General features: G+C 38.3%; 1 protein-coding gene across 1 annotated transcript in view; it reads right to left on the bottom strand.

The window, feature by feature from the left end:
* The window catches only part of LOC150085960 (dynein axonemal heavy chain 8-like), a 1559705-nt gene that overhangs the window by 1027373 nt on the left and 513524 nt on the right, over nucleotides 1–18808 (bottom strand). Inside the window, exon 35 of the mRNA XM_090374756.1 lies at nucleotides 3229–3331. Within this exon, the coding sequence (XP_090230882.1) occupies nucleotides 3229–3331 (103 nt within the window). The remainder of the gene's footprint in view (nucleotides 1–3228; nucleotides 3332–18808) is intronic.

Raw genomic sequence — 18808 nt, 5'->3', positions numbered from 1 at the left:
ATACATTTTTAATTTTTTTATTTCAACACCACAGGATTTTACAGATATTACATGTTATAGGATGTTACAAAAGGTGTTCAAACTGCTGTCCTTGCATCCATACGCAGCTTTGTAATCTTCTCTGCATTGAGTTGCAAAACCTCTCAGGTTCATTCCTGGGTCCTTCAACCCGATGCTGCAATTCCTCAACTGTGTTAATGTCAATAGGAAGTTTTTGGGGTCATATACAAATACCCCCAGATACAAATATCCATGATTTAAGTCTGGTGATCTGGGAGGCCACGTTACAGGCCCACCTCTACCTATCACCATTGACTATACCATCTAGTTAGATACCGAGTCAAAACTCGAGAAAAATGTGCCGGTGCATAAACCATATGTTCTGGCATTGCTGAAGTGGAACATTATCATCATCAAGGAGGTCTGGAAGAACATTCTGCAGGAACTGAAGGTACAGCTCTCCTGTTAGCCTATTTGGCAGAAAATGTGGTCCAATTAGATGTTCTCCTAGTAGTCCTGCCCAGACATTCAACGATAAATGTTGCTGATGCTGTGACTCATGAATTGCATTAGGATTTTTGTTGGACCAAATGTGACAGTTATGAAAATTAAAAATAACATCACAAGTAAATCCAGCTTCATCAGTGTACAAAATGTTGTTTAAAAATTGGGGGTTCAGGACACACTGTTGTTCCATCCAATGGCAGTTCACTCTGGGAGGGTAGTCTGTACTGCTGAGACCTTGTACACGCTGGGAATTTGGCACACACTACTATGACTCAGTACACGTTCTTGCAGAGCTACCCTCATCGAAATTCCTGGATTTTGTTCTATTCTGTCTAACACCCTTTCTTCAACATCAGGTGTTATGCTTCTGGGCCTACCTGCTCGTACTCCATGTGCGAAGCACCCACCCATGTTCTCTAAGGCATTGATTTACCTGATAAATGTGTGCCTATTGGGCTGCCTTCGGCAGGGAAATGATTCTTGGTACAAACGTGCAGCCTCGAGTGTACTGCCGTTGATTTTTTTTACATGAAGTGCACATCCACATACTCTTCGTTGCTGTAACCTCTTTCCATGTTGACTATCCTTTGACAAGTACTAGTATGCCTGCTATGTTTCACAGCATTGAGAGAGGGGAAAGGGAGAGAATTAGCATAACCTAACCTAAACAAACGAAGTCAGTGGTGGATCCCAACTAGAAATGTGCAATATCCCAAAAACGATTCACTTAAGGACCCATGTTTACTTGGCTTTTTTTGCATATTGTGGTCTGTACAGTTCACCTTTAAATTACTGACCAGCACTTTTGAAACACATTGTATATTAAACAGTGTTAAAAATTTCCATACTTAAATACAGAAATTTTTAACATTGTATCACTACCCTTTCATACTGAGGCCACAAACTTTTCAAATACATGTCCCCCCGCCACAATCGTATCACTTATTTCACAACAAGCTGACTCCTATTAACTAGTTTCTCCTGGTGTAAATGTGTTTTCAATTGTAAAAATCATCACAAAGTTTGTCTTGGCTGCCTGTGATTCTATTGCTCTGACAAAGAAGGATAATTTGATTTACTCTCCTTCTTTCTTGTATTCATTTCACAGATGAGTAGAATTCCTTATCCATATTCTTAGCTCTTTTCTCTAGTGATCTCTCAAACTCATATTTTACTGTATCAGTGGTTTTGTGATAAAATTAATTAGTGTCTTGTAATGGTCTATAACTATGCAGTGCTTTTTTTCACTTCCTCTATGAAAACCTTTCAGCATTGTCACTCATTTTGAAATTTTTTTGTGGAACTCCATTGGAATGAATTGTTAGTGACTTATAGAATAAATCCTTTAAACACTTCCCAAATGCAACCATATTCCACAGAATATATCATGATCTGCATTAAGAGAGCCAAAGATGAATCTCAATCTGTTACAGTCTCTTCTTATTAACAGTAAAGCCTTTCTTTTTTCCTCATACTGCCAAAACATCTCTTGGACACCCAACTGTCACATCCTTGATCCTTTCCAGCTCCATGAAGAGAATCAGATCATTGATATTTGATCTTGTACCCTCTCTTTCTCTCTGGCATACTGGAATAAGTAATAACCACCCATTTGGTTCATATCTCAATAGATATCCCTATACAATTCAAGTACAGAATGAAAATTTCATCATATTTGGATTGTGTGGGACATCTACTGACATTTTTCCAGGTAGTCATCAATGACTAAAATGCGATCCTCTTGAGATTTATAAGTCCAATAAAAAAAATTGCATGTGTGGAAGTGGCACTCTTTCTTCCTTTCGTGAAGGTACGTTTCCCAGTGTTTGCAAAACTGAGGATGAGTGCCACTCTCCTTTTTATTTTTTTTATGATTTTAATCATCCAATTGTTTTGGTACCTTAAAGTTCAGGTGGCGAAATCACACTTTGCCAAATATAACTCTAATTGTTACAATAATTTTCCCCTATTTAGTTTCATGGTATAGTATTCTTATTGGCTATCTTAAACTATCAATTTCTGGTAATTTCCATCAATAAATAAAAAAATTAATAAAATGAATATTAGATTATCCTTCACATAATAAATTAATGAACTTTTCAACTAATTATTCAATTTAAAAACATAATAAGTTATATAATCAGTCCAGTGAAAACTGTCAGGTTACCCAAATGAAAAATTACCCAAAACTCACCCATTTAAGTACAAGAATCCTCTTTTAAGAATCAAGAATCCTCTTTTTCAAGTACCACTTTTAAATGATGGCTATGGGATGAAAAAATAGAGGAATAGGAAGGATGGGGTAAAATACACACGGACATATGTATTCTTCCTGCCAATTACTTTGAAATGATATGCTGGGTGAGATAATTTCATATAATGGTGCTTGTATATTTAAGAATTTCAGGTGAAGACTGGGTGACAATGTAGTTCTGAATTAAATTTAGACTGTAGTACAATAAATCAACTGATAAAACAAAGTAATTAAATTTAGGAAATCCTCTGTCTCCCTTTTTTTTTTTTTTTCTATCACTCATGTAATCAGTAGTGGTAACTGGCAGGGATGCTCCCAACAGCAGTTGAGAATTATCAATCCTGAATTACTTTTATATTATGATAAAGTAGGGACTACAGTTACTCCATATGCAATTCCAAAAACAGACAGAAAATATATAATAACATTTTAAATGGAAAATATGTTAATTTAAGAATTAATAATACCTGAATTGAGTGTGAATCACTGGCTTGGCCAAGGATCTCAAGCAAAGCTGGATCTGATATAAAGAAAAACCTTGGAAAGACTCTTCTCTTAGTTTCCAGATACCTTAAATAAAAAAAATAAAAATAAAAAAAGGAAGAGAGGAGTGACAAATAAACACTGACACCCATTCCATTATACAAAATGTAGAATGATTGTTAATGAAAAATCACATACATTAATACCTAACAGATATTCATAATGGAACAAAGGGGTACTTTTTTATATATATATATATATATAACAGACCGAGCAACAGATGGAAGTCTGTTCGAGCAATCAACTACCTGTTGGCTAAAGGCAACCTTCCGCAGAACTATTCTACAACTGTCATTCCTCAAGGAGGTGATTATTCCCTTGTATAAGGCAATGGTCAGGCCACACATTGAGTACTGTATACAGGTCTGGAGGCCTCATTTCAAGAAGTATGTAGAGCTGCTGGAACGAGTACAGAGAAGGGCAACAAGGTTAGTGAACGGAACAAAGGGGGTACTCTTATGAAGAAAGGCATAAGTTTTGCAAATTACAGTGTCTGGAGACTAAGCACCAGTGAGGTGATCTGATAGAGGTGTATAAAGCCTTGAATGGTTTGAGCATGCTCAATGCTGATGGGATTCTTCCTCTTGCTCAGAATAATCACCTGAGAGGGCATAAATTCAAATTGAGGAAAGACAGATGAAGGATAGACATGCGGAAATTTGCCTTTAGCCAGTGGGTAGTTTGTTGGTGGAACCAACTTCCATCCCTTGTCATGGAAGTTGATAGCTTAAATAAATTTAAGGCTCAGTTGGACATGTATTTCAAACGAATGGATGGGTGAAGAGGAAGTGGGGTTTTTTTTGGATTTTTTTTGGCTGATGCTGCATAAGCTTGCTTTCTTGCATCATATGCCTCTATTAATGCTAATTTCCTCAATTACATATAAATGAATATGTAACCCCTTAAAGGTAATGTTTAAAAAGTTACATAGAAAAGGTATTCAATTGATGAAATGGTTTCAGTAAATGAAAGATTAATGAATCAGGTTTGAGGGATGCACCTAAAGGCACAAAGCAGCATTATAGGATGCAAGAGTATATATAAGTTTGTATTGATATACTGAATAAAGTGTGCATAAAGGGATGTTAAAGTTACACAAAGTGTCAGTAACTAGAAGAGTGAAGATAGTTGAAAGGTGAAAAAATGTTAATATCCTAAAGGTTACGATGAATTAAGAAAATTATGGGCTAAATTACTAAGCCAATTGGAGAACTGTAAATAAAAATTAGTACACCAAAATACCAATAAAAATAGGAAGTGGTACGGCTATCATCAGATATGGGGGCAACATTAGCATTAGTTGAGGCATATGATGCAAGAAAGCAAGCTTATACAGCATCAGCCAAAAACAAAAAAAAAAACCCCTTCCCATTTCACCCATCCGGTCACTCCAAATGTTTGTCTAGTTCAGATTTAAATTTATTTAAGATATCAACTTCCACAACAACAGATGGAAGTCTGTTCCAGCAATCAACTACCCGTTGGCTAAAGGCAAACTTCTGCATCTCTATTCTACAACTGTCGTTCCTCAATTTGAATCTATGCCCCCTCAGGTTCTTGGTCTGAGCAAGCGGAAGTATCCCATCAGCATGGAGCCTGCTAAAACCATTTAAGGCCTTATACATCTCAATCAGATCACCTTGCAGATACCAATTCTCCAGATGCTGCAACTTGCAGAACTTCAGCCTTTCTTCATAAGTGCACCCCTTTGTTTCTCTCACCAATCTTGTTGCCCTTCTCTGTACTGATTCTAGCAACTCTACATCCTTCCTAAAACGAGGCCTCCAGATCTGTATACAGTACTCAAAGTGTGGCCTGATCATTGCCTTAAACATAGGGATAATCACCTCCTTGTCTCTGCTAGCAAAATTCCTATATAGCATTGACAAAACTCCATGCCCTGCTCTCGCAGCCCATCTGTACTGATCAGAGAACTTCATATCTGACTGCACAATTACCCCCAGGTCATTTTCATTCTCCATCTCCCTGAGTACCACTCAGTCTGATGCCCAATCTGATGTCAGCCATACTGTACAACAGAGTTGGTACATTTCTCTTGGGTTACTGCTACCCATATGCACTAATTTGCATTTGTCAATGTTAAACTTCAGTTGCCACTTCTCAGCCCATCTGCCTAACTTTTCTAGATCCTGTTGTAGCATACTGTCTTTACAGTATGCTACTGCAACTTTTATCATTAACAACCCTGCCAACCTTTGTATTATCTGCAAAACTTGGCCATTAAGCCTGATATACCTTCATCAATATCATTGATAAAGACACAAAACAACAATGGGCACAGCACCGAACCCGGGGGGGACTCCACTAATAACATTAGTCCACGTAGAGCAGTGTCCATTTATTATCACTCTCTGCTGTCTCCCACTCAACCCTCCCTTTATCCATTGCAATAACTTGCCCTCCAATTTGTACAGCACTCCAATTTGTACCACTCCAATTTGTACAGCAGTCTTCCATGTGCAACAGTATCAAAATCTTTCCTGAAATATAAGTATATGATATCAAAATTATTTTTAGCATCCAGTTCCTTTGTGACCACATCATAGCATCCAATCAAACTGGTCAGACAAGACTTCCTTTTAACAAACCTATGCTGTGTCTGAACTATTGCTGCAGTCTTGTCTATGTGATCCTGTATCACCTCTTTAACCAGTGACTCCATTATTTTCCCCAGAACAGACGTAAAACTAAGAGGTCTATAATTATTTGTGTCACCCTTTGAAACCCCTTTATGAATTGGGGATACATCTGCACATCTCCAGTCCATGGGGACCTTGCCTGACTCTAAGGATGCTCTCATAATTATGGCTAAGGGTTTGCTTACTTCCCTTGCTGCCTCCTTCATTATAACTGGATAGATTCCATCTGCCCCAGATGCCTTTATGTTTAACTTCAACAATTTCTCCTGCACTTTGCTCTCAGTTATCACAAAATCACTTAGCTCCCTGTTAGAGTATGATAAACGTCTGGCATCCCCCCCTTGAATAACTCCTCATGTGTGAATGTAGATGATGCAAAATACTCATTCACTTTATGAGCTACTTGAGTAGTATCATCAACAGTCAAACCGTCTATGTTAAGTGAACTAGTCCGATTCATCCCCTTCCTTCTAGAGTTTACATAAGTAAAGATCTCTTTGCTGTTTTTCCTTTTCTTTGTGTCCTTTGCCATATTTAAGAAATGGTCGAATATAGGTAAAGGCAAAGTGCCCAATCTGATGTAAGCTGCAACAAATATCGATATATGATCAGATATTTCATCAGGGGTTTTTCATGTATCAGGAACTGCATTTCTATACTTGTTCATAATAGTAGAAGAAAAGTGAATGGCCAAAAAGCAACAAAAATGTAATTAGTACTTTCTAATACTGTATTGTCTATAAAGTATTAAAAGGTGCTGATTTAATTTTCATTGCTTTTTGGGTAATCACTTTTCTTCTACTACTATGAACAAGTATAGAAATGCAGTTCCTGATACATGGTATGGTCAGGTGTATTCCCCTGATGAAATACCTGATCATCTACTATTATCCTTGAAAATAGATTAAAAAAATTGAAAATACCTTGGACATTAGTTATGGGATTGCTCAAACCATTCTTAAAGAACCTCTAGGGATGGCAGATGTTTATTCATATTGGGTCCCTCTATGCTCCTGAACAAAGGCAAGTTTGAGTATCAGAGACACCTACAAATGTATTTGTCTTCAAATGGTTATTTAAGACTTGAACACAAGTCTCTACCTCAAAAGAAGGTACAGTCTATGAAGTCTGTTGATAAGCATATGATCATCACCTTCCCCCCCATAAAAAATGAATTATTCATGCCAGTAAAAAATACTGTACTGTGACCAGACAATATTACAAAAAATCCTAAAGAAACAATCAGAAAGAAGACCTGATATGGAAAGCTAGAAAATACATTATATGAAAGCGGTGGATAGCTACTGCATCACAGCAATGCAAGAATGCACACTGCAAGAATTATTGAGGAAACACCACAAAAAAAAAAAGCTCCCCACCCTTCTTATGGTTCAAGATTCAGTTCTGACTTTTCCAATTTTCTAGGTTCAAGGGTGATGACTAGAAGTGTGCCATATTCTATCAGACACCAAACTAATATATGTCACTCAGGGTATCATAAATTGCTTCTCAATGGTCTCACTGAAGTTTTTAAACTCAGTAATCAAATAGAGGGATGGGACAAGCGTACTGAATATATGGGGTTATGATAAAAAGGAACAACGATCAAAACCTCAATAAAACAATATTTTATACTTTCAATTTAATTTATTTCATTTTTTTGATATCCTCATACTATATATGGCCCATCCTGACATATGATAACTAACATATGACTACCTCTCTCTCTGTGCATGCATGCATGCACAGAGAGGATGGTCATATGTTAGTTTATCAATAAATAATTTGCAGAATTTAAATGTAATTTCATACTCATATTATCAATATTATATTTACAAAACATAATTTAAGATATTTAAATGAATTGTTCAAACTAATTTCAGTAATTTCCATCTCATCTTTGTAAACTGACATAAAGGCACACCTGTGTGTATGTGTGCATGTGTAGTCAAAACATTATGACCACTCTGTTTTAGCAATTGGTAGTTCCTCTGCCTGGTGATATATATGTTGTAACAAGAACCAATAAATGTGATACTGCAGGTTTGTGGCACTGGTCCACATGAAATACATGATCAATATGGACAAGGGACATGATCAGATCAACTTTGAAAAAGAATGACTCTTACTCGATACCAGTTGAAGGGTGCCAGTATTACAGAAACTATGATTCTTGTGGGCCATTTGCAGAATTTAGTTAAGGTGTTCCAAGGGTGGAACACCCTTGGAACACATTAACTACATTCTGCATAGTAAATGCAGTGGGACCACTATTCACTTCCAGGCCAATCGCAGGAGCCCAAGCCTTACCAATGGTCAGGGCACACATACGCTGTTCCACTTTGTGCAGGCTGACAGAAGGAAAATGGTGGAATGGTTGACCATAGACTTTAATCAGAGATGACCAACAGTGTTTCCAAGACACCAAATCCAATGACTACTCCTCCACATGGGCCACCAGAGTAGGTGCCTGGCCAAGGTGGTAGTAGTAGTAGTAGTAGTGGCATGTGATGCAAGAAAGCAAGTGTATGAGCTTATGCAGCATCAGCCAAAAAAAAAAAAAAAACACCATTCCCTCCAAATGCCTGTCCAGTTCCTCCTTAAATTTATTCAACCTATCAACTTTCACAATGACAGATGGAAGTTTGTTCCAGCAATAAACCACCTTCTGGCTAAAGGCAAATTTCCACACATCTATTCTACATCTGTCTTTTCTTAATTTGAATTTATGCCCCTTAGGTTCGTAATCCGAACAAGTGGAATGGTCCCATCAGAATTCAGCGTGCTCAACCCATTCAAGGCCTTATACACCTCAATCAGATCACCATGCAGGTGCCTAGTCTCCAGCCACTGCAATTTGCAGAACTTAAGCCTCTCTTGATAAGAGGATCCCTTCATTGCCCTCACCAATCCTGTTGCCCTTCTCTGTACATGCTCAAGCAAATATATATCCTTCCTAAAATGAGACCTCCAGACCTGTACACAGTACTCAAGGCGTGGCCTGACCATTGCCTTATACAGAGGGACAATCACCTCCTTTTCCCTGCTAGCAAAATTCCTATGTATCATTGATAAAACCCCATGACCTACCTGCCTTGGCAGCCTGTCTGCATTGCTCAGAAAACTTCATATCTGACTGCACAATTACTCCCAGGTCTTTTTCATTTTCTACCACCTTAAGTATAGTACCACACAGTTGGTACATTTCTATGGGGTTACTTCTACCCATATGCAGTACTTTGCATTTGTCAAGGTTAAACTTCAGTTGCCACTTCTTAGCCCATCTGCCTAAATTATCTAGATCCTGTTGCAGTAGCACACTGCCATTACTGTCATTAACAACCCTGCCAACCTTTCTATCATCTGCAAACTTCGAAACTAAGCCTCATATACCTTCATCAATATCACTGATAAATATACAAAACAATAGTGGACCCAACACCGAACCCTGTGGGACTCCACTAATAACATTAATCTATGAAGATCGGCACCCATTGATTACCACCCTCTGTCCTCTCCCACTCAACCATCCTTTTATCCATTGCAGCAACTTACCCTTAATACCATTCTACTCGAATTTGTACAATAGTCTTGCATGCGCAACAGTGTCAAAAGCTATCCTGCAATCCAAATAAGGTACCCATGCTTATGGTAGCTCACTGCCAATGAAGACTCAACTTTGCATCTGAATACTGGATCACTGACACAACTGAAAAGTTGTCTTTCCTGATGAATCTCATTTCTTTTCTCTCCATCTGCCTTCCACTGCTATTTGTTGAGCACTGCTATGCTCAACAAACTGAAGAGAGGAATCACTTTGATATCCTGGTCCAAGGGAAACAGGCAGGTGGCAGCAGTGTTTTGGTATGGGGATTCTTTAGTGAATCTCTTGTAGCCCTTATACCCTTAGACTGTACTGTGAATGCAAAAAACTATCCATCCATAGAGCTGATCAGGTACATACCTTTGTGGCAACTATCCTCCCAGATGGAACAACCGGTCTGTTCCTGCAGGAAATGCGCTCTGCCACATTGCTGTTATTGTTGGAGGGTAGTTTGCAAAGGTGGCTTCTAGGTTGCTAATTTGGCCACAGAATTTGCCAGATAAGAATCTCTTTGAGCAGATTATGTGGATCAACAGAACTGGTGTTTCAATCCTCACCAGGATTACTGCAGCTCTATGGGATGTAATCTTGACAACATGGCACAATTGAACACCTGAGGTGTTGTGCTGTTAATTAAGAAAAACATAAAATCAAAAGAAGTGCACATAGTTGATATAGATGAACAGTGCACTGTTGAGTCAGTTTGGTGTGACATAACCAATGCAAAAGCAAAAGTAAGAGTAGGAGTGTGTTATAGGCCTAATGACTTGAATGAGTACAATGAACAATTGTACAGAGAAATAGAGTGGGCTAGTAAATCAGAATGTCTTATAATGGGGGATTTTAACTTCCCAGATATTGCCTGGAACTTGTGGGTTGGTCACTCACACACTAGTCAGACTTTTGTGGATTTATTGGATAATTGTTTTCTACAGCAGCACAGTTGAGAGGCAACCAGGGAGAGTAATACACTTGATCTGGTTATCAGCAGTGATCATTCATGTATTAAGAATTTGCAGATAAAGGAACCACTAGGCGGCAGTGATCACAGTGTACTGATGTGGGATTTACTTAAAGATTTAATTACCATCAGGAGTAAAGGAAAGAGTTTTTGCTTCTGTAAAGGTGAGTACAGTGGTCTCAGAAAGTTTTTAAATTCTGTACAGTGGGAGGCATTCAAGGAATTAATCGTGTATGCCACTATAAGTTTCATACCTATTAAGAAATATTATTCAAGGTTTAGGCCTAAATGGTTATCTAATGAACTAATGAGACTCGTAACAGAGAAGAAAAATTCATGGGATGCATATAAATGCCATTATATATCTGCCATTATATGCATATAATGGCAGATATAAGCTAGTCTGTAATCAGGTCACAAAGGAGGTTAGGCAGGTGAAGACAGATTAGGAGAAATCCTTGGCAAAAGATGCTAAGAAAAACAGCAAGGATTTCTTTAGTTATATAAACTCTAAAAGGAAGGGGATGGATCTCATTGGTCCACTTGACATCGATGGTTCGACTGTCGATGATCCTGCTCAGATAGCAAACAAACTGAATGAGTATTTTGCATCTACATTCACACGAGGAATTATTAAGGTTTGAAAATAGCAGAAGGTTATCAAATTGTAGCAGGATACTTAATAATTTTGTAATAACTGAGAGCAAAGTGGAGGAGAAATTGTTGAAGTTAAACATAAGAAAAGCACCTGGGGTGGATGGGATCTATCCAGTTATATTAAAGGAGGTGGCAAAGCAACTAAGCAAACCCTTAGCCATAATTATGAGAGCATCATTGGACTCAGGGGAGGTTCCCACGGACTGGAGATGTGCAAATGTATCCCCAATTCACAAAGGGGGATCGAAGGGTGACACGAGTAATTACAGACCAGTTAGTTTAACTTCTGTTCCGGGTAAAATAATGCAGTCACTGGTTAAAGATGCATTGCAGGATCATCTAGACAAGACTGCAGCAATAATTCAGACACAGCATAGGTTTGTTAAAACGACTGACAAATTTTACAGGATATTATGATGTGGTTACAAAGGAACTGGATGCAAAAAATAATTTTGATATCATATATTTGGATTTCAGGAAAGCTTTTGATACTGTTGCATATGGAAGACTATTGTACAAATTGGAGCAGAATGGTATTAAGGGTAAGTTGCTACAATGGATAAAAGGATGGTTAAGGGAGAAGACAGAGGGTGGTAATCAATGGGTGCTGCTCTTCATGGACTAATGTTATTAGTGGAGTCCCCACAGGGTTCGGTGTTGGGTCCACTGTTGTTTTGTATATTTATCAATGATATTGATGAAGGTATATCAAGTTTAATATCGAAGCTTGCAGATGATACAAAGATTGGCAGGGTTGTTAATGACAGTAATGGCAGTGTGCTACTGCAACAGGATCTAGATAATTTGGGCAGATGGGCTAAGAAGTGGCAACTGAAGTTTAACCTTGACAAATGCAAAGTACTGCATATGGGTCGAAGTAACCCCAAAGAAACATAACGTGTGGTACTGCACTTAAGGTGGTAGAAAATGGACCTGGGAGTAATTCTGTCAGATATGAAGTTTTCTGAGCAATGCAGACAGGCTGCCCGGGCAGGTCATGGGGTTTTGTCAATGATATATAGGAATTTTGCTAGAAGGGAAAAGGAGGTGATTGTCTCTCTGTATAAGGCAATGGTCAGGCCACGCCTTGAGTATTGCGTACAGGTCTAGAGGCCTCATTTTAGGAAGGATGTCAATTTGCTTGAGCGTGTACAGAGAAGGGCAACAAGATTGGTAAGGGGAATGAAGGGATCCTCTTACCAAGAGAAGCTTAAGTTCTGCAAATTGCAGTGGCTGGAGACTAGGCACCTGAGCGGTGATCTGATTGAGGTGTATAAGGCCTTGAATGGGTTGAACTGAATTCTGTTGAAGCGAATTCTGAATACTTGTTCAGATTACGAACTTAAAGGGGCATAAATTCAAATTAAGAAAGGACAGATGTAGAATAGATGTGCGGCAATTTGCCTTTAGCCATTGGGTGGTTAATTGCTGGAACAAACTTCCATCTGTCCTTGTGGAAGTTGAGAGGTTGAAAAATTTAAGGAGGAACTGGACAGGCATTTGGAGGGAATGGAGTGATTTTTTTTTTTTTTTTGGCTGATGCTGAATAAGATCATACACTTGCTTTCTTGCATCACATGCCACTACTATTACTACCTCCTGCAATGTTCAGAAGCCTTATATTCTAAGGTTTACCATGTGGTTGCAGTATTGGCAGCAAGAGGAGGCCATACCCCCCAGGTATGGTCATAGAGTACCCCAGGGGCTCACATCTGGTGAGTATGGGCTTGGCACACTCAGGGTCCTGAGCTGGACATCATCTATTTCTCTCTCTCACAGGGTAATTTGGAAATTTTTTTTTTGGCTGGTGCAGCATAAGCCTCAGGCTTCCTTGCACCATATGGCTAATAATAATAATAATAATAACTAGGGGCTCTGCCTCCTGCTCGCTTTGCTCGCCAACCTCCGCACACCCTTTTCTACGTATTATGCAGAGTTATGACAGAGTAGTCATATTTTTTCTACAAGACATACCTGTCAAAACTCACTGTTCGATATCTAATCTAATAGATAAAAGAAAACAGAAAGTATAAGAAAAAACTATAAAAAGTAAAACTGTGTGAACGTTGAGTGAATAAAAGTTATTAATTGCATGTTCTATCTTAGCCTCTTCACCACACAGACTAATGGCTATGCAGGCCCTCAGAGGCCTCACAGAGCTGCAAAAAGAAGGCTCCACTATAGGAATCTCTTTCACTATGTTCTTTTATTACTGCCACCTGGGGTGGTTGCATCTCCTTCCCCCCCCCACCCCCTTTTGCCTGGTGGCTCACCCCACCAACCAATTTCAACTCCCTCAGATGGGTGTCTTGTATCAGGGGTTCCCTTACAGTCCCCCCCTTTTAAATCAGGTGAGTGCCTCAACCTGGCCCCCCCCTCTGTTTTCTACCCCTTTTATCCCACCCGTTCCCCATTATCTCCTTTCCAATAAAAAAATTTTTTATTTTTTTTTTTTTATTTTTTTTTTTTTGGGGAGCTCTCCTTGGATGCCTCGGCTACCCCAGGATTCACCCCGCCAGAGCTTTCTTCTCTCCTAATGTGTCCTGGCCCGCCTCCCCGTGGCAGTAATGGAAACTGTGGTTGTTAGTGACTCTTCACAGCCCCCCCAGGCTAAGTGAGCAGAGGAACTACACCAACCAACCCTCACTAATAGTTCGCAAAACACACACTAACACACACACACACACACCCTGGCCTTATGCACAGGGTGTGTGTGTGTGTGTATTCTACACAAAGTAAAAACACGGAGATAGGGGAGATCCGTGGTGCCGCCAGCCAAAAATCACTATATTATTACGAACTATACCTAAACAGGAAATGACCTATGCAATTATTTACCTGTGCATTTGTAGTGTGCAGCATTTTCAAGGTCGAATAAATATCACTATGTAATTATTTACCTGCGTTCACATAGGTCACTTATGAAAAGGCATTTTGTTTTGAGTTCCCACAATGCATGAGGAATACTGTTGCATCCGAAAGAGCAGGACTAGAATGTTTAACTAAAGTATTTACAAACTATACAAATATTTAAAATATTTACAAATGACTAAACTATTGACCAACTATATAAATATTTAAAATATTTACAAATATGCAATATTGATTAATATACAAAAAACGTTACAATCAAACATCAAATGTTAGACAGTGAATCGCATGCATGAGGTTGGTGAACTTTATGGAGGCAGTTGTCAATAATTAATTGCATTTGTAGTGACGTAATTGCCTTGCTCTCTTCTTCCACTGGCTCGAATAAATATCACTAGGAGGAAAATTTTTTAATGTATAGAGAGATAGTAATGCCTTGACTGGACAGTATATATATACCGGATGGTTATAAAATAAGTTTCTCTATTCAGGAGACCCTAGTGTCAAAATGTTTATGTGGACGTGTGTGTGTATAGGTAGGGTGGCTCCTAGAACATCCGTTCAAATCCACCTCTTTTCTTTGTATGTTGAACAGACTATGCAAAACAGGCCAGCGTGTAATAGTGTAATGTTCGTGTAGTTAATTCATATGTAAACGGTTAGAATTAGCTAGCACTGTGAAAATTGGTGGGTATGTCATTTAGAGTATGGAGAAAAAATCTGTATGAAAAAAAAATTAGTTCAAAAATTCGCCACCAGGGGAAAACGGCACTGCAAATATGTAAAAGTCATTTATTTCAAGACACACCTGTTTACGCAAATGACATCCTGTTAGATAAAGGCAGAAAGGCCAATGCCACCGTCAATAACCATTTACAAAAAAGGAATGTGCTCTTTTAGTAAAACTGTTCTACCAGAATAATAAGTAACGCTGATGCACCACAATGTGAATATCGGAAACTTAAAGGTTTGTGTAAAGGACCTTTGGCATTGTCAGTGGGGCTTCAAACACTAATAAAGAAATTTGAAGCAACCAGGGAGTTAAGTGTATTTCCAGGCAGGGGACCGACCATGTATCAGGAAGGAGGTAGTGGATGAAGTGGTGGTTGCAATGGTCAGAATACAAAACATTACCAGTGTCAAGAGACTTGAACTTTCCTAACTTTCCTTGGTCTACTGTACATAAAGCTTTGAATAATTTTATGCTGGTTGCCATACAAGATTCACGTAGTGCAAGAACTAAAGTCTTGTGATCAGCAACAACGAATAGACTTTGCTCTACGATTTGTGGCTCATATGGAACTTGACAATACATGGGATTGAATGATCTTGTGGTCTGATGAGGCACATTTCACTCTTCATGGGGCTGTAAATGCACAAAATCCGAATATGGGGAACTTATAGTCCATCTGCTGTGCATGAAAGACCATTACAAAGTCCGTATGTTACAGTACGGTGTGGATTCACAACACAGTTTATAATAGGACCATTTTTCTTTGAAGAGTCTACACATCATGGGCCCGTAAGGTGTGCGGTTACTAGTGAACAGTACTGCACTCTTCTAAGAGATCACATTCTTCCCACTTTACAAGAAACGCAATGCTTAGAGACCGTAGTGTTTATGCAAGATAGTGCCCTTCCCCATGTGGGTCAACAAGTGAAGGAACTGCTCCATTCAACATTCGGAAATGATCGCATCATTTCTAGAGACTTTCAGCAGTCGTGGCCAGCCCGATCAGCAGATCTCAATCCCTGTAATTTCTGGCTATGGGGATACCTGAAAGACAGAATTTGCCCTAGCAGCATACAGACACTTGTCGACTTGAAAGAAAGCATTAAACAGCATGTAGCCAACTTCCCCAGCGAGATTCTACGTGAAACTGTGTCGCACCACACAGTCCTCTGTTTTCAGAATGTCATCTCAAGTGAAGGAAAGCACATAGAACAATATCTGTTGGTTTTTCAGTTCTGATATTAAAATCTAATCCTAAGTTAAGTATTCCATCTTATGTTTACAGTGCCAATTTCTCTCCTGGTGGCAGAAATTTGAACTATTTTTTTTTTCTTCTACAAATCGCTTCCCCATACCCTAAATTGACATACAGACCAATTTTCACGGTGCTACCTCTAACCGTTTTGACATTAGAGTCTCCTGAATAGGGAAACATTTTATAACCACCTGGTATACATATATATACATACATACTTATAACTTCCTTTATTTTCTGAAATAAAAAAAAATAAAAAAAAAGTACAAAGCTCTATATATAATGACCCACCAGGGGAATGAGAAAAATGGTAGTTATATCAGAAGAGCATTATATTGATCATTCATAAAATAGCATTAGATTAATGACAACTAAGTGGTTGGACGGGACCAACCACTTAGGATGTTATAACACGTGAGACGTTAAAAAGAGGGTCGCTATAAAGAGCTTTGACTGTATAACCTTTAGAGAGAAACACCAGCAGGGATAACTCAAAAAATAAAACCCTCTCAAATTAATTATACATTACATAATATAAACACTGCTAATTACATAAAAATATTAATTACTTATTAAGCTAAAGATAAAAAATTTGAATAAGAAAAATTGCTTGCTTATTTTTTGTTCTCAAGGTTGGTTTTCCAATAATCATTCAAATAGGGACAACTTTCATCTTGTATACAAGGGTTATCCCAAAAGTAATGCATAAAAGCAGTTAATTTAAAATGAATTTATTCCATAACATAATTTATATTAGAAACCTTCAGTGTAATCTCCTTCATACCTTATAACTACTTCCCAATGTTTGTGTAATTTTTCAATGCTGTTTAACTATCCACTGAATTTAAGCTATCCGATGCACTGGGTTGCAACTGCACTTCTCTTTCATCACACAGCAAATGTGGATGATTTTAGTATTCCATCCTTCAGCACCATTCTTTGTACACCTTACCACAGTGGGCTGTCAGCAATCAACAAGATGTACCATTTCCACTTGGAAACACCCAATGCACAAACTCCCAACAATCATACCCTTCTGAAAATCCACGATGTCTTTACTACATCCCATAACTGCTATTTTATCACTATGAATTTACATGCCCAGATGCAAATTACCACTGCTCTAGCATAAGAAGCTGTTTGCCTTTTTAAACTGTAAGCTGTTCACAACACAGTCCATTATGGATGTGGTGGTCACAATTCATTGTTCACTGAGTGTCTGCATGTGTGTGCAATGAAAATCATATATATACATGAATACGTGTAGGAAGTCCTGTATTTATGATCTTTTTATTTATGTTGTTTTGCTCTACAGTGACACCAGCAGTTTTCAACATGAGTTGCAGATTTCCACTATAATAATTATTCAAAATGAAAGATGCTCAGAATTATTTTTCTCTACAGTGTGGCAATGTGAATCAAAAGACTGGAAGAATTTTTAAATGGCTCTTCAGATGGGGTTGCACTCAGCTAATCTCAGGTGGAGGAGGTATTTTCTTCTGGTGAATCATTCTAGGTATTTCAACTCTCCATAAGATGCAAATTGTCCTTTGAGTACACACTTGTACAGACATAATACAAGGTGAAGCCCATTTGAACTTATATGGTATAATCAAAGTAACAGTATAGAATTGTATCCAAATTGACGTAAACCTTATAAGTATGTCTGGAAACAATCAGCAAGCAGCTATCTGAATTAGCAAAAACATTATAGGAAGCATCCTTCAGCAATGAAATTAGAGGTAGTACATTGATTTGATACACCTGGTCAGTGTGAAGAGGGAAAGACCAAACCCTCCAGCATATCACAGCATGACAAAACAAATAGCCCTCAGTCCCCAGTGGCTTTCACTCCCCCTCTTATGGCAAAGAGAACGGAAACTGAACTTGGCCTGTTACAACATAAGATCACTCATCGGTGAAGAAAGGATATTAGAGCTGGAAAAGGAATTAGAAATTGTGAATTGCAATATAATCGATTTGGCTGAAACAAGAAGAAGAAATGAATCACTTATAAGTTTATCAAGTGGAAATCTGCTGTACACCAATGGAAACAGTGAAAGGAGTGAAGATGGAGTTGGGTTTCTGGTCCATAAAGATTTAAAAAACAACATTTTGGAATTCAAAAGTACATCACCTAGGGTGTCAAGACTAATACTCAAGATTTCTAAGAGGTACTAGCTTAAGGTTATAATGATTTATGCACCAACATCGAGCCATGATGATGAAGAGGTTGAAGAAATGTACACCGAAATTAGTCTTCTAGATGAGCAGAAAACCCACTACACTGTTATTATGGGGATTTTCAATGCCAAGGTTGGAAAAAGACAAAACAGCGCAGAAAGGGGAACTATAGGAAATTTTGGAATTGGTGAAAGAAATGAAAGAGGTGAAAGACTTGTGGAATTTGCAGAATCTCAAGGATTGTCAGTAATGAACATTTTTTTTCAAGAAAAGGGTGAACAGAAAGTGGACATGGAAGAGTCCAAATGGATTAACAACTGATGAAATCGACTTCATCCTCACTAACAGAAGATATATTGTGAATGATGTTACCGTCCTGAATAAGGTAAATGTTGGAAGTGATCACAGAATGGTAAGATGTACACCTGATATAGATGTAGGAAAGTAAAGGAAAAACTGACTTGAGTAAATAATACAAAGGTCTTTGAGATAACAGAAGAGGAGAAAAAGCAGTGTCTACTGGAATTTAAGAACAAGTTTCAGCTTCTGTAGACTGCTTAGGACCAAGATATCGACGAG

The sequence above is a fragment of the Mastigoproctus giganteus genome, chromosome 5 (assembly GCF_048544385.1).
Source record: "Mastigoproctus giganteus isolate SK-2022 chromosome 5, ASM4854438v1, whole genome shotgun sequence".
Lineage (NCBI taxonomy): Eukaryota > Metazoa > Arthropoda > Arachnida > Uropygi > Thelyphonidae > Mastigoproctus > Mastigoproctus giganteus.
This window is presented reverse-complemented; position numbering and strand designations above follow the sequence as displayed.